Below are 14,094 nucleotides of genomic sequence, written 5' to 3'. Positions count from 1 at the left end.
GCAAATCCTCTGGACTGACTGCTATACTAAAGCGTGACTTTCCTAAAGTGTAGTCCATACACTTTCTGGCACATCGCCTTGAACTGTTAGTACAGACCTTCGATATCTTGACAGCCAGGAAAGACACCGGAGGTCAATCCGCAGTGAAGGCCGAGCAGCGCTCGTCACTGGGCGTGTTTAAAGATGTTGATATCTCAGAGGGTACAGGAAAGATAAACCGGCCCCAGTTCTATCAGTCTGTGATCAGTAGCCTTACAAAGCGACTCTGATTCTGAATTAGTCCAGATGCTGAAACCGCTGGATAAGGGCTTCTGGCCACAGGATCATGATGTCTTAATTCTTTACGGTGAAGTTGGCGCGCTTGCTAAAGCACTGGGCGCACCCATCAGAGAGGCAGTGGAGGAATTCCGCGACTGGAAATTACAAGGCAAAGCATCAGGACAGACGCTGGGAAAACTCCACATGCTCCACGTGCCTCACCACCTCAGCCGACTGCGAGCGGGGGTTCTCTGCCCTGAGTGACACTAAGAGAAAACGAAGCCTCTCCTCTCTTCTTTTTGTTGATCTGAATGGACCTCCTTTGGAGAGATTCGATCCCTGCCTCTTGTATCATCTTGGAGTAAAGCAGGCCACCGCTCGTCCACTGCATGGGCAACAGGACGGACACCACAGACAGCTGAGCGCAGACCTCTGTGGTCACTTCTATTGTAAGGTAAGAGTAACTCCTGTTAAATTATAACTATATAATCCAGTGCTCACTTTGTATGCGCTAGCTGACTGGCCTTTCATACGTGATGCGTCCCCCCCCAAACCAGGGGTGAGCTCCCCCTGATGCCAAGATATCATTCGCACCCTGCTGTAACGTCATGTGTTGTCACACAGCTTTGTTAAGTGCCTTGGGGCAACCTTGTTGTGAAAGGCGCTATATAAAAATAAATTAAATTGAATTGAAATTGAATATAGGACAGCTTTTGTCTAAGTCATTTCTGTTTGAGGAGGTGCCAGTTACTGAAATTAACGATTCACACACTTCAGACACCACTTTCCTTATTACAAGCACTCCGAGTAGCCTACACAGTTAAAAACCACTCCAGTCACAAGGAATCACAGCCCTACCTGTGAACAGAGTGTGAGTTTCTTTTAACGCTGAGTTCCAGTATGATGAGCTGTATTAACAATGTAACTTGTGCCACAGAAAGTAGTGTTTGTGCTGCTTTTGTTCCTCAGATATATTGAACTGATGACTAAAGCTAGAATACAGCAATAGCTAGTCTGTATTTTACATTGTTTACATTTTTCTAATTTACTCATATTTTTAGCTGTGGATAAATATATTTTCCCAGAAACTAGATTACTCAAATTATTTCTAGCAAAAAAAAATATCTGGTAAATTATAACATTTTTCTGTTAGGTAGTATTATTTATTCCAACATTTTTATAAACCTTATCTGGAGAATTCTGATCAGCTTGCCCAGCAGGATTGGGGTTTGACTGTAACTATAAATATCGTTTGCACCCTTTGTGTCATCAATGTGTCACTGTCAAGCTTAGTTTGGTTCTGTAATTCTGTTATTATGCTTGCCTGCTTATCAACACTGAAGCTCTGCTCTGCAAGACAAGTCTGTTGTGAAGACTTATTGTTCATGAGTCCAAATCACGTCCATATTAGCTCAACCCAACAGACAACACTGAGGACTGGATGGAAATATTACACCATCATGAGAGCTCTCCGCTGCTGACAGTCTCATCACACTCTGTTGCTGAAGGTGAGCTGCAGGGACCAGTCGACTGTGTTCACGTGTGTGTGATCAGGCACAAATGGCAAATCTTTAATCAATCATTTAAATATTACATACTGTACATATGAACCGCAATGTAACTGAAATCACAAATTGGAAATGAACTCTGCCTCCTTCTGTTATCTTGACACCGGTACAGTAGATTTCAGCTTGACTGGCTGAGCCACTTTCTGACACCCAACAACTGCTGTCTCAGACCAACATGAGTAACAACCCGGCGTTTTTCGGGAGGATGATTTCGGAAACACGGAGGAGATCAGCTCCAGTGTATTTTTGTTTAACACCAATACATTTGTGTGCAGTGAACTTCACTGGGTCAGTATTATTCTGATACTAAGATTTCCATATGTTTTCCATATTTGTCTGTCTGTCTTTGTTCTTCCGTTTGGTGTTTTACTCCCCTTTTCAGGTGCTTAAAGGGGTGTAGATGTTCGATCGAAGAGCTAACTTGGAGTCTCAGCTGATCAGCTCAGCAAACGGCTCCATCGATACACTAAGAGCTCAGCAGGAATGAAAGCCTGTGACCAGGGTCCCCAGTCCTGTGTGTCTGCAGGATTTCAGTCCAGCTGGACTTTCAGTGACCTCAATTAGCTCATTATTGGCTTTATTGGACCAGTTTTACAGCTTCTTCCAGCTCTTCAGGAGCTGCTGCTTCGAAGACCCCTGGAAACCTCACCGACGCCCTGGGTATCCAGGAGCAGGACTGGGGCTGAGCTACAGCAGGGCTCACCAGAAGCAGGCCTGGAGAGCCTCACCTGCAGCTCACAGTGTGAGGCTGGCCTCAGCTTCACTCACGGTCTCCTTCGCTTTGTCTCCAGATGCTTTTGCAGGGACTGGATATCGGTCTGATAGTGTTTGCGGTTCTCCAGCTGCGTGTGACCGGCAGTGTGTCTGTTCTGGGCTTGAGGGCTTTGAGCCAGACCGAGGCCAAGTTAAGGAATCAGCCCAGCACACAGCTGCTCTGCTGCAAAAGTCGAGTCACCACCCGTCCCACAGGAGACTCAGATCAGGACAGTCTGGGGGTGTCTCACAGAAACTGGGACCTAAACTGGCCACAATCTGGTTTCTGGTAGGAGGTATCGCAGTGTCAGAACACTGACCAATAGATTCAAAAACAATTTCTTCCCCAGGGCAGTCCGCATCATAAACAGCTCAAATTAGCACCTGCACTTTAAGGTACTGCACTGTTTGCACTACGTCCTGTCTTGACTGTGTTAGAACGTCTATTGTCTAAATGTATTATCCATGTCTGTTTGTTATTTCTTTTTCCTCCACTGTTACTGGGTACAGCTGAACGAGTAGGCATTCCAAGAAGCAGAAGGAAAATGACCACTTGGAAGAAACACATGTTGCATATCCTGCTGTTAAACCTCCAGCCATTTGGGTTTCAGTCAAATGAGGAAAAAACCGTTTCAACTTCAGTTCTTTTTCATTTCATCCAGAATGTCGTGGACAAGTTGTCATGAAGACAGGAAACAAGCTGTTTCACACAGAAATGGATCCAGCTGAACTGAGGTGCATCTGACAAGCATTTTCATAGGCAACTGTTTTATTATTATATTAATAGTATAAAATATTTCTACTGTATCCTTGTTCTTCATTCAGGCCCCGCCCCCTGCTGATCGCGGCTTCTGATTGGCTGAGTCGCAGGTCCGAGCGCTCGGCGTCTCCGCCTCCTCCGGCTCCGGCTCGCGGCTGCCCGCTCCGCTGAGGGCGCGAGAGGAGCGCAGCCGTTATTTGTGAGCGGCTGTGTGTCGGAGGAGCGATCGTCTCCCTGCGGCTGATCCCTGTGGAGGCGTGTGGGGCTCCTGAGGCGCGGCTCTCTCTGCCTCCTGTCACTGCGGAGAAGAGCCGAGGGCAGACCTGCAGCCCCGCTCCGCCGCTATGAGAACCAGCGGGTCCGCAGGACCGTCAGTCTCGGACCTCCTGCGGCCCAGCGACGGGTCTCTGCTGCTCCCGGCCGCAGGGCTTCACACACCGTGGCGCTGCTGCAGGGCGCTGCAAGACGAGCTGCTTCAAGACCAGATGTGTCGCTGCGGACTGTTTAGAGCACAAGGTCTGTGCGTGAGCGAGCGGAGTGACCATGAGGAGGAGCCGGAGAGCAGATCTGCAGGGCGAGTCTGGGTCACAGGAGGACTAATGAGCAGGCTGTGTCTGGGAGAGGTCTGGCAGGAGACTGGAGTGACAGTAGAAGCCCTGATGAGCGAGTCGTGTGAGAGAGGAGGGAGAGGCGAGTCTGGATGGAGGGAGGAAGGGGTGTGTGACGTCATATCGTGAGCAAGACGCTCCGCTCCGTGTTTTCTTAAACTTTCCGGCTGACACTTTGGAAATCAGACAATTAGTGCTTCTGTTGGTAGAGTTGGGAAAAATCAGAAAGCATATAAAAAATGTAATTGTATAATTAAATATAGTGATTATAATGACTTATTAAACGTGAGCGTGAAGTCGACACATCGGGATTGTGACGCAACAATTGCGGTCCGGGAAAGCGCTCCGGTGCTGCTGAGTCGCTCAGCGCTGATGCTCGTAGCGAAGAAAACACTTCAGCTCGACACGGCTTGTCAATATTCTCTGTCTTTTCACTGAAGATCCTGGTGGTTTACGGACGAGGTAGGGACCTGCCGAGGCTCCGTATCGCGGATCCGATTGTTCTTGTTTCTCCTGGGCAGATCGAGCGGTTATTGTGTTAACACGGTGTTCAGTGAGAGGGGGTTAAAAGCTCTTAACCTGCTGGAGTTTTATTAAAGCCCAGAGTGCAGATCTGAACAGGAATTCATTGCTGCTTCTGTTCCTGTCTCTGCTTTCACTGATGTGAAGAATTTGCTTGTGTTCTCAATATCCCCTGTCTGCCCTTCAGCCTGTTGGGTTGTATTCCAGTAGGACCAGCTGGTTAGAGAGAGTTCTGTGGTGTCTAGTGGGTCTGCACTGGCCTGTCAGCAGTACCTTGACTCCCAGTGTGTGAGAAGCGCCGCCCAGCTCCCTGCTTCACTGGGCTGTTCTACTGGCTGACTGACAGGTCCAAGATGAGCCCGAAGGAGTGCAGCTGTGAGCCCAGCAGGGTGAAGTGGCTCTCCTCCTGTGTGCAGCGCACAGGCTGCCAGTGCCCCGGGCCAGGTATGACACAGCTGGATCTAGACCAGTGCCCCCTGAAGCCAGTCCCCCCACACACTGACTCCTGGCTTCCCTTTCCACTGGGACTCCATCCCTGGGCTCAGCTCTGACTGACCTGAGGGGCTCTTCGCTGTCACCCTGCAGGTCTCCTCAGCTCAAGGCAGGGAAAGCAACAGCAGTCTCTTCATCTTTTCAACTAATGATGATTTGAGCAAAAATAAACAGAAGATTTAAGCTAAAATAATAAGATATAAAATAAAATAATTTAGTATGAGAGTATTTTTAAGAAGACTAACATCCATGTAAGGTATGAAACTATCGAAAGTGTTGAAAATGAGTAACTCACAGTGGTTATGAAATGAGCTGTGTCTGAGTGATGTACTGCAATTATTCTTTCATTTACATTTAATTGTAAATTTGGGAAAAGCAAATGTATATTTATGAAGATCTGTCCAAGTCCTTCTGACTGGGTGTGAGAGAAGCTGAATTAGAGGCTCTAATCCCCTTAGAGCAGCAGAAGGAGGTTCTCCACCTGGGAGCAGAGCTGCTGCCTGATTCTTCTTCAACACTGAGATCCTCTGTTTGCGGAGGAGCAGCTGCTAACAGGACTGATGTGACTCAGACAGCAGCTCTCTTTGTGGGCTCTTCAGGGTTCAGAAGTCCCAGTGGCTGCAGCTGTTATTCAGGTCCACGAAAACAAAACCCTGCACTCTGAAGCCTCCTGCCCTTAGAGCAGATCTGTATTCCTCTCTACTGGAAAACTCTCCGGGGTGAAAGAGTCCCAGCTTTTACGGGCTGTGCATCAAAAATCATTTTCATCTTTCTAATTCTCAGACACGTGTCAGTAGGGTTATAGGTCCCTCAGACAACAGGTCAGTTTTAGAGTTTTCTCCCTAGAAGTCTGTGCTGCGGCGACACCAGTGTTTCCCCTGTCTGTGTGTCTGCTGTAGATGAGGTCCTGGCTGTTCTGGAGGGAATGAGCAGCTCTGATGAGGAATCTGGGAAGCTCCTGATAGAAGAGCTGCTCTCCCTCCTGCAGAGGAACACCAAGGGGACACTGCCAGTCATCCTGGGATTCCTCGAGAGCCCCCAGGTAACATGAAGGAGCTCCCTACGCACCTCCTGACATACTCGTTGCAAACGCACTCTAATCAGGAGCCCAGTGTGCTCCAAGATACTGTCTGTGCTGTTTCTTACAACTAGAAGTCAGAAGATAAGCCCTAACGTGTTGTCATCTTGACAGATGTGCTTGAGTGGAAGCCCGGGGTTTCTCTGTGTGCATTTCCACTCCCTCGTGTGGTGAGCTTGGGTGGTTCTGCTGTTTCACACTCAGTGCCCGTTGGCCAGGCTGAACAGACACTCTTGGTGCTGTGATGAGAGCAGCAGTCTCACCCCTGGCTTTGGTTCTTCCCTGCTCTAGGTGACAACTGCCCATCGCTCTGCTGTCCTCCAGGCAGTGGAGAAGCTGCTGCGCAAAATATCTGTGCAGCATCTGGATGAGTCCTTGGCCAAGAGCACCGTCTCGATGGCTTTGAATGAGATGACGATGTCACCGGTATGTAAACCCCTTTTATTCCTGCCTATCGAACTGTTGTCTTTCTGTAGTGCTGTGGTCTGTTTCCTTGCCTGTAGCACACATTGATGCATCTAATGGAAGCAAATCGGTGTATGTTAACTTGTGTGCTCATTGGCTTGATCCAACCTGCTGCATCAGCTCCAATACTATCGACTCCCAAGACGCTCTGATCTCTTTTTACTGTTGTTTCAGAAATGGCTGCCTGACTGGCAACAGCCAGCCAGCAACATTGTCGTTTGTGTGGTGAGAGACCACTACGACTGTACCATGGATATGGTGCTGTCCTTCTTCCAGCCCGGAGTGCTCCCTCACCACACGCTGCTGAATGCTGTAGGAGATATCTCCCGCAACTGCAGTAAGTTCTGTGCTGCTAATGGGGTGTGATCTGCACAGATATATTCCAGATTTTTTACTGTGCTGTATTTCAAACTTCATGATACTGCTCGTATCTGTCCATTCAAGCCCTGATACATGAGCTTATTATGAAGGCTCAGTGTTTGTTACTCATGCTGCTGCTGAGTCTCCAGTGTCATCATGAGCCTTGGTCCCTACCCAGTGTGAAATGTGTTTTCTTTGAAGGTCGTGACATAGCAAGGGATATAGTGAGACTTCTGGACCTGCTGGTGCCTGTTTTTCCCCTTGCTGTGACTAATAAAATGAAGGCAATGATGGCTTTTGGTAAGTGTGCAAGCTGTCTCATTTAGGGGGACAGTTGTTTTCATTGCTTGGTTAAACTGGCAATCCACTGACAAGGCCTGTTCAGACCACCTCCCACTGAGCTACAGGATTGCTTTGATGTAGCTGAGGAGTGTAGCAGGCTGTTCCTCTCTTATGTTGTCAGCATTAGAAGGCCTGTATGAGAGCTGGGCGAAAATCCAGGGTTCCGGGCAGTGTGTTCAGGACTGTTCAAGCCAGGTCATCATAAGTTTTGATATAGTGCACAGATGGCTGCCATCTTCTGAGCCAAAGGTATGGGATCTTTAATCCAGTGTAGGTTATTTGACATCTTATTAATCATCCTGAATTCTCAGATGTTCTGGAGGAAAGAATGGACTTGAATGCCAAGAAAAGATGTGTCCGTGCAGGTATTAGGGAAGGGTATCAGGGTCCAGGGTTCAGATCACAGTAAGCAAAGTTGAATAGGGTGCACTTATGAAGCAGGTTTTATTCATTGCTCAAAGCTGTTTTAACTGTGTGGTTTTAGACAAGTTTGCATTCCTGTGACTGAATCCTTTCCTTGAGGATAATGGAGTTTGTGTTTTGCTCTGTCTGAAGGTGACGGAGGCCATTGTCTTGGCCCTGGCAGCTATGTGCTGCCTGCTCCCTGAGGAGAAGTTTCAGAGTGAGCTGCCAGCAGTTTTACAGGCCTTCCAGCCACTGTATGCAGCTGAGCTGGACATCAGCTACTCCAGAACCAACAAGGTAGGGCTGTGACTGACAATGGGCCTTTAGGTGTACAGGTTGTGGAATGCAAGGTCCGTTTCTTTTAGAAAATGGATTTTGATTTTTTCACTAGTAGCACTTTCCCAGTGTCCCTTTGTCCACAAGCTCCAGTGATGTGCTGGTGAGGCCCAGTGCAGAAGAGGATTATGGTCTGTGGTGCCCCGTGTGATTGTGGAAGGGTGTGAACAAGATGGATCTGCCAGGGGTAGAGTCCAGGGGAGGCGTTATCCTGCTCTGTCAGATTTTTGTGTGTGATCAAACTACCAAAATCCTAATGCTAACGTGTTATTGCATACACTGAGAGAGTGAGGCCTCTTGAGGAAGCAGCAGTGCCTCTCCAGATTGACTCCAACGTGCTCTTCTTTCAGAGTCTGAGTGTGCTTGTGGGGGCAGCAGTGCCGAAGGCCAGACCAGTGCTGGAATCCCAGCTGGAGCAGCTGCTGACCATGGTCCACGCCCAGGTAATGGGGACAGCAGCCCGCTCACCTGCACAGAGAGACGTTACAGTAGTGAAGCCCTCAGGAGCCTCATCAATGACAGCAGCTCAGTGCTGTGATCTACCCCTCTCCACAGCTCATGGCAACACAGAAGTGCCGTGTATCTGACTGCTGAAGCCCTTATTCATTCAGTTGAACGGATATTGATGACTCGGCTCATTTTATCATGGCATTAGAACAGCAGTCCATGAGAGAGTGTGCATGATGCCCTTGTGGGTGTTGTAAGAGTGCTCTGATGCCTGTCTGGTGTCCCAGGATCTGGCAGTGCTGATGGGGCTGTGTGCCAGTGTGCACCTGGATGTGGTGCTGTCTGTGCTGAAGAGACTGGAGACCCAGCTGACTGACCCAGCCTTCCCCTGCAATGAGCAGGGCTCTAGGGTAGGTGTACTCCATCAGAGTCCTGACAGACAAACAGAAGCTGCTCTTAATGTCAGCTTCAACCTACAAGTTTCAGCACCTTGATCTGGATTGTCATGCTTGTTACTGCAGAGTGATTTCACCTGTGCCCTGATTCTGCGCTATGGGCAAGTTGCACTTAAAGCACCTGCAGAGGATCTACTGCAGAGAATGGACACTGACTTTATGGAGAGACTGAGACACCATGTCACCACTAAGGTAGGCAACATGTCCTCCTTTAAGAACAAGAGACCTGACAGAGTGAACCTCACAGCTCCTGTCTGAAGAGTGTATTCAACCACTGATACATTCTGTAATGTGCTTCTCTAACGCAGGGAGGTATTCGTAACAACTCTCAGGCAAAAGTTCTTCCTTATTTGTTCTGCTACTTTCCTGCAGTGTCTGGGTAGACATTGTTAATTATACTTCAACCTGATTGGATTGTTCTGGGGAGGAGGACACAGGGATACTGTGTCCAAGGCTGTCCAGGCTGTGAGTGTCCATCACAGCCCAGGGCTGGTGGAGGTGAGGTGGCGTCTGGGCTGTCAGTGAGTGAGCTGCTGTGTGTCCCCCTGCAGGAGCCCAGTGTCAGACTGAGCCTGTGCTGCAGTGTGGGCATGATGGCACAGGCAGTGCACAGCGCCAGTCCCTCCGGAGCTCCCAGCTTCCCTGCCAAGGCCGAGCTCCTGGCGACAATGATGGTAAGTGTGTCTGACGCAGCCGCCTGTCTGCTGTTTTCCCACACGGATGCTCTGGACAAGCTGTATCCTGTCACTGTGAATCGGAGAACAGATAGTTTGTGAGAAGTGATTGGACGGGAAACTGTTTTGCTATTGATCAATACAGTTGTGTTTTTAGCTTTTGGGAAACACTGCTCCAGAAGTATTCAGAAAAATGACTCCTTTGTTCACACCTAGTGACATGATCCTGTGTCCTGTCTCTGAAGACAGCACTGAGAACTGCAACAAAGGGGCAGTAGTGGACAACTTCAACAGTCAGTGTAACAGAGCTCATGTGATCTGTCTGAGACTGACCTGCTGTTCTTGTTCCTTGTAGGCTCTTGACCTGCTGCAATTCTTCGGCAGTAGTTACACTCTGGATGACAGCTTGAAAGAGAGTTTGAGGGAGGGGATATTATATCTCGCCGCACAGGACCTCAGACAGACCATCCAGTCCCTAGTGACCCTCACATCTCCCTCTGAGAGGTAGAGCACAATTCTAACAGTGAGAAGCTCTTTGCAGTGATAAAAGCATCACAACAACAGCACTGTGTTGTGGCGTCAGTGTTTGTGTATTTTAGCTCTGAGAATGAGTTTGAATGCAGAGCCCTGCACTGACAGCTGGGGGTGTATTTTACAGCTCACTCTCGGAGGTGTGGCAGGTCCTCAGTACCAGCCAGGTGGTTTCGGACACCGTGAAGCACCTGGCTGATCATCTCGGCCTGATGAGGGACATGAAGGTGGATGATCCAGAACTGGATGTAAGTGACTATAGAGCCAATCTGCTGGTGTTTCTAACTGAGCAGAGGACAGATAGTCAGACAGCTGACAGCTACAGCATGGAGGTACTGTCTCCCTGTAATATGTCGCTGCCCAAGAGCAGGCAGAGAGACACCAGCAAACAGGCAAGCGACTGTGTGAACAAACAGCTCCCTGTTTGCAGCACAGGGACAGGCTGGCGAGCACAGAAAAGCGTGGTGCAGACCAGCAGCCCAAAGTCACGTCCAGAACAGGACAGATCGAAGCTGGGTGAACAAAGAGGCTCAGCACACAGCAAACTCCAAACTCAGAGCTGATGGTAATTAGCACAGTCTGTAAACAGACAGTCACAGCACACAAGCACAATAGGGTAATTTAGACAACAAAGGCAGGGTGAAGCTAGGGGCCAGTATCCGAGGAGCAAAGTCGGAAGTCAGGGAAAAGCTTGAGACTTTAGGACCGAGTTCCTGAGCGCTGCCAGACCAAGGGCTTGTGTAGCTTGAACCACCTGAGGCGGGTGTGGTGGACAATTATCTTCAGATGTAGCTGGCTAGCACGTCAATTTTAGCTGTCCCTTCTGCTGACCAGCAGCGACCAGCATGACCCTCCCTCAGTGTAACCCTTGTCCCAGCAGTACTGGGAATGAAGGCCGACTGGTGTCCTCCTGTCTTCAGATACACAGACATACAGAGGAGCAGCTGGCAGCTCAGAGCTCAGCCCTGACAGAGCAGGAGACCCCAGCTGAGCCAGTTGTTCTGCGGGCTCTACTGGGCTTGATCACTGTCCTGTCCATCGCGGACAAGAGTCAAGCCAAAGCACTGGTGCCCTTTGTGTACTGTAGAGCCAGGCCCTGCTTGGAAAGTAAGTTTTTTAGGATGTTCTTTATTCAAATATTGTGTCATTTGTTTTTGTCTATTAAATTTAAATATAACGTTTGTAATTGTAATCAATTGGATATCCATGATTACAGTGTTTGTTCTTTGAGCTACTGAGCTACAGTGACAGTGGGCTCAGACTCCAGCCCTGAGAGGAGAAAATAAGTGGTGACAGTTTGTGCGTGTCTGTGTGTAAAGTTTCCCTCTTGTCCTTTGTCTGTGTTACAGGAGAGCACGGAGGTCCGCAGAGTCACAGTGGTTCTGCTGGGGCAGCTGGTCAGGCTGGGCTCTGAGAAAGCCCGGCTCAACAAAGAGGTCCACAGCTCCCTGGTCAGCGTGCTGCTGAACCTGACTGACCCCAGCCCAGAGGTCATCCAGGTAAAGACACAGAGCTGCCGCTGGCTGGGCTGAGCCTGTGGGACAATGGGTCTTCTCATGTCCTTCTTTGATGTTGATACTTGTCACCTATCCAGTGTTTGACCAGCTTTGCAATTGGTGAAGAAAAAAAACCCTACAGTCAGTATGAACTTGTAGCCTGGAAATCTAAACATTCAGAGGGTTACTATCAAGGATGTGTCAAAGGGTTTCAGGGCTGGCTTCTATTTTGTGACATTTGTGTAGTTTCTGTTTAATTTGGGCTCTGTTTCAAGATAAACTGGTTTTGACAATGTGGATTTCCCCAGGCCTGCTGGACAGTCCTACAGCACTTCACGCTGGAATGTGTGCTGTCCATGAAGGAGATGTGCAGGATCCTGGTGAGTGAGGTTCTCCTGGGGCTGGCTTCTGGGCTGCTGATGAGAGAGGGAAGCACACCATGCTTTTGGGACACAAACACACGAAGACTTGTGTCAGATTTAAGAAATATATTTGTGCTAAACCAGGCTTACACTGAGCACTAATTACAGTGAGTAGCAGTTTATATCCAGATTATAATCACAGTACTGCTGATGAGTTCATACACTCTCATTAGATGGATTAGAGGTGTTTATGTGTAATGGAGGGCTGTCTCTCACATGGGGGCTCCTGTACAGTAGTAGCGTGCTGTCTCACACTGCCCTGCAATATTCCCTGTGTCCAGATAACGAGTGGGCAGTTCAGCCTGGCCCAGAGGCTTGCACTCCAGGGTGCACAGAGCAGAAGGGCCTGGGTTCGGGAAAGTGCTGCCATCTTCATTGCTAAGAGCTCAGTGACAATGAGAAGAGTGATTGAGGTTCAGTGTAGAGATGATGCTCCACTGGTAAAAGTGAGTTGTGCTGTGGTTAGTGATGAGGGTATTGCCGGGATGGGAATTCAAGCATTAAAACGCTACTCTGTAGATTTCCCTTGAAACAGGTTTGAGTCTGAAGGTGTTTGATCACTGGGGTTTTCTCAAAGGACTCAGGCTCTGATATGTCACGCTAGTAAAAGGCCTCTAGTAAGAAGGCTCTAGTATGTCTAGCTACAGTAGTCTCATTTCGGCAGCAAGACACTGGACACCACTTTCAGCCTCGTCTGTCTAGTGTTTGAAATGCATTTTTCTGTCAGTAATGAGGCAGGTTAATCAGACTTGCCAATGTCACCAGGAAACACATTTCCATGAGCTGCTCTCCATTCAGAGTGTTGGCAGTGTGCGCTGGTGCAGTATCCTGTGTGGTGCTGTGTGTGCAGGAGCTCTGCTGTTCAACCCCTCTGTGTTTCAGGCCTCCAAGTACAGCAGCTGCAGAGGAGACTCTGCTCTTGTTTCGCTCTGACAAGAGCTCAGCGAGGTAACGATGCTTGTGTTTTGTGTCCAGTATGTTGACCAGTTGTTCTTGTACAGTATATAATAATTAATAATAATAATTGCTTACACTTATATAGCACTTTTCTGGACGCTCCACTGAAAGTGCTTTACAGGTAATGGGGATCCCCTCCACCACCACCAATGTGCAGCCCCAACTGGATGATGCGACGGCAGCCATAGTGCGCCAGAACGCTCACCACACATCAGCTATCAGTAGGGAGGAGAGCAGGGTGATAAAGCCAATTCATAGATGGGGATTATTAGGATTGGTAAGGGCCAATGGGAAATTTGGCCAGGACGCTGGGGTTACACCCCTACTCTTTTCGAGAAACGCCCTGGTTTTGTTTATGACCACAGAGAGTCAGGACCTCGGTTTGACGTCTCAACTTAAGGACGGCACCTGTTTACAGTATAGTGTCCCCGTCACTATACTGGGGCATTAGGACCTACATGGACCACAGGGTGAGCGCCCCCTGCTGGCCCCACCAACACCTCTTCCAGCAGCAACCTTAGTTTTTCCCAGGAGGTCTCCCATCCAGTTACTGGCCAGGCTCACACCTGCTTAGCTTCAGTGGGTTAGTATTTAGTATTTTAGTATTTTAGAGTCTGTTTAACCAGAAATTCTGGCTGTAGCCTCTCACACCATTGATACCCAGTGTACAAAGTTTTGAGAAGTTCAGAGCATGGAGATGAAAAATGTATAGTTGGCCTGTTTAGCAGGTTTTTGTGGAATTGCACATCTGTAGTTGCTCTGCTTTATTTTATTCTTTTTAGAGACTTGTGTGGTCTGTGAATTACAGTGTGGCCGTTTCTTTCAGCTTCATAGTTTGACATTTTTGACTACTGTTCCTTCTGACAGTGAAGAGAACACAGATGTCACACAGAAAGGATCTCACACTCCTTCTTTAACCCCACTGCATGAGGTCCAGACCTGCTGCTCTGCACAGTGTCTCCTAACTCACACCTGCTGGGCAAGAGCTGGATCAGCACTGCAGCTGTGTGTCAGGAGCTGAGCAGGGCTGCAGGACCCCGAGTAACAGCCTCGTCTCTTTCCTCCCGCAGATCTGAGGGTCCTGCTGCAGGACCAAGAGCCGCAGGTGCGGGAGAGGGCTGCTGAAGCTATGGAGCTCTTCACCTGGCCCTGAGCAGCACTCTGG

The 14,094-nt window shown here is 48.8% G+C and overlaps 1 protein-coding gene across 1 annotated transcript; it reads left to right on the top strand.

The window, feature by feature from the left end:
- The first annotated feature begins 3,850 nt into the window (after positions 1-3,850).
- Positions 3,851-12,544, top strand: LOC148639766 (uncharacterized). Its single transcript, XM_088621502.1, has 18 exons — positions 3,851-4,409; positions 4,816-4,913; positions 5,861-6,003; positions 6,331-6,465; positions 6,679-6,841; positions 7,066-7,164; positions 7,328-7,455; positions 7,762-7,908; positions 8,298-8,390; positions 8,682-8,804; positions 8,916-9,041; positions 9,401-9,523; positions 9,879-10,027; positions 10,182-10,302; positions 10,975-11,165; positions 11,409-11,553; positions 11,859-11,930; positions 12,254-12,544. The coding sequence occupies exons 2-18, from the start codon at positions 4,823-4,825 to the stop codon at positions 12,500-12,502; spliced, it is 2,298 nt and encodes a 765-aa protein (XP_088477628.1). The 5' UTR covers positions 3,851-4,409; positions 4,816-4,822; the 3' UTR covers positions 12,503-12,544.
- Positions 12,545-14,094: the final 1,550 nt, after the last annotated feature.

Source organism: Lepisosteus platostomus, chromosome 26 (genome assembly GCF_059453375.1).
Source record: "Lepisosteus platostomus isolate fLepPlt1 chromosome 26, fLepPlt1.hap1, whole genome shotgun sequence".
In the NCBI taxonomy this organism is placed as follows: Eukaryota; Metazoa; Chordata; class Actinopteri; order Semionotiformes; family Lepisosteidae; genus Lepisosteus; species Lepisosteus platostomus.
This window is presented reverse-complemented; position numbering and strand designations above follow the sequence as displayed.

What these genes read in the sequence shown, in the direction of transcription:
- LOC148639766 (XM_088621502.1), top strand. Translation starts at nt 4,823, where the DNA reads ATGAGCCCGAAGGAGTGCAGCTGTGAGCCCAGCAGGGTGAAGTGGCTC. An exon ending in GATTCCTCGAGAGCCCCCAG is followed by an intron (nt 6,004 to 6,330) that starts GTAACATGAAGG and finishes TCCCTGCTCTAG; the next exon opens with GTGACAACTGCCCATCGCTC. An exon ending in GACACCATGTCACCACTAAG is followed by an intron (nt 9,042 to 9,400) that starts GTAGGCAACATG and finishes GTCCCCCTGCAG; the next exon opens with GAGCCCAGTGTCAGACTGAG.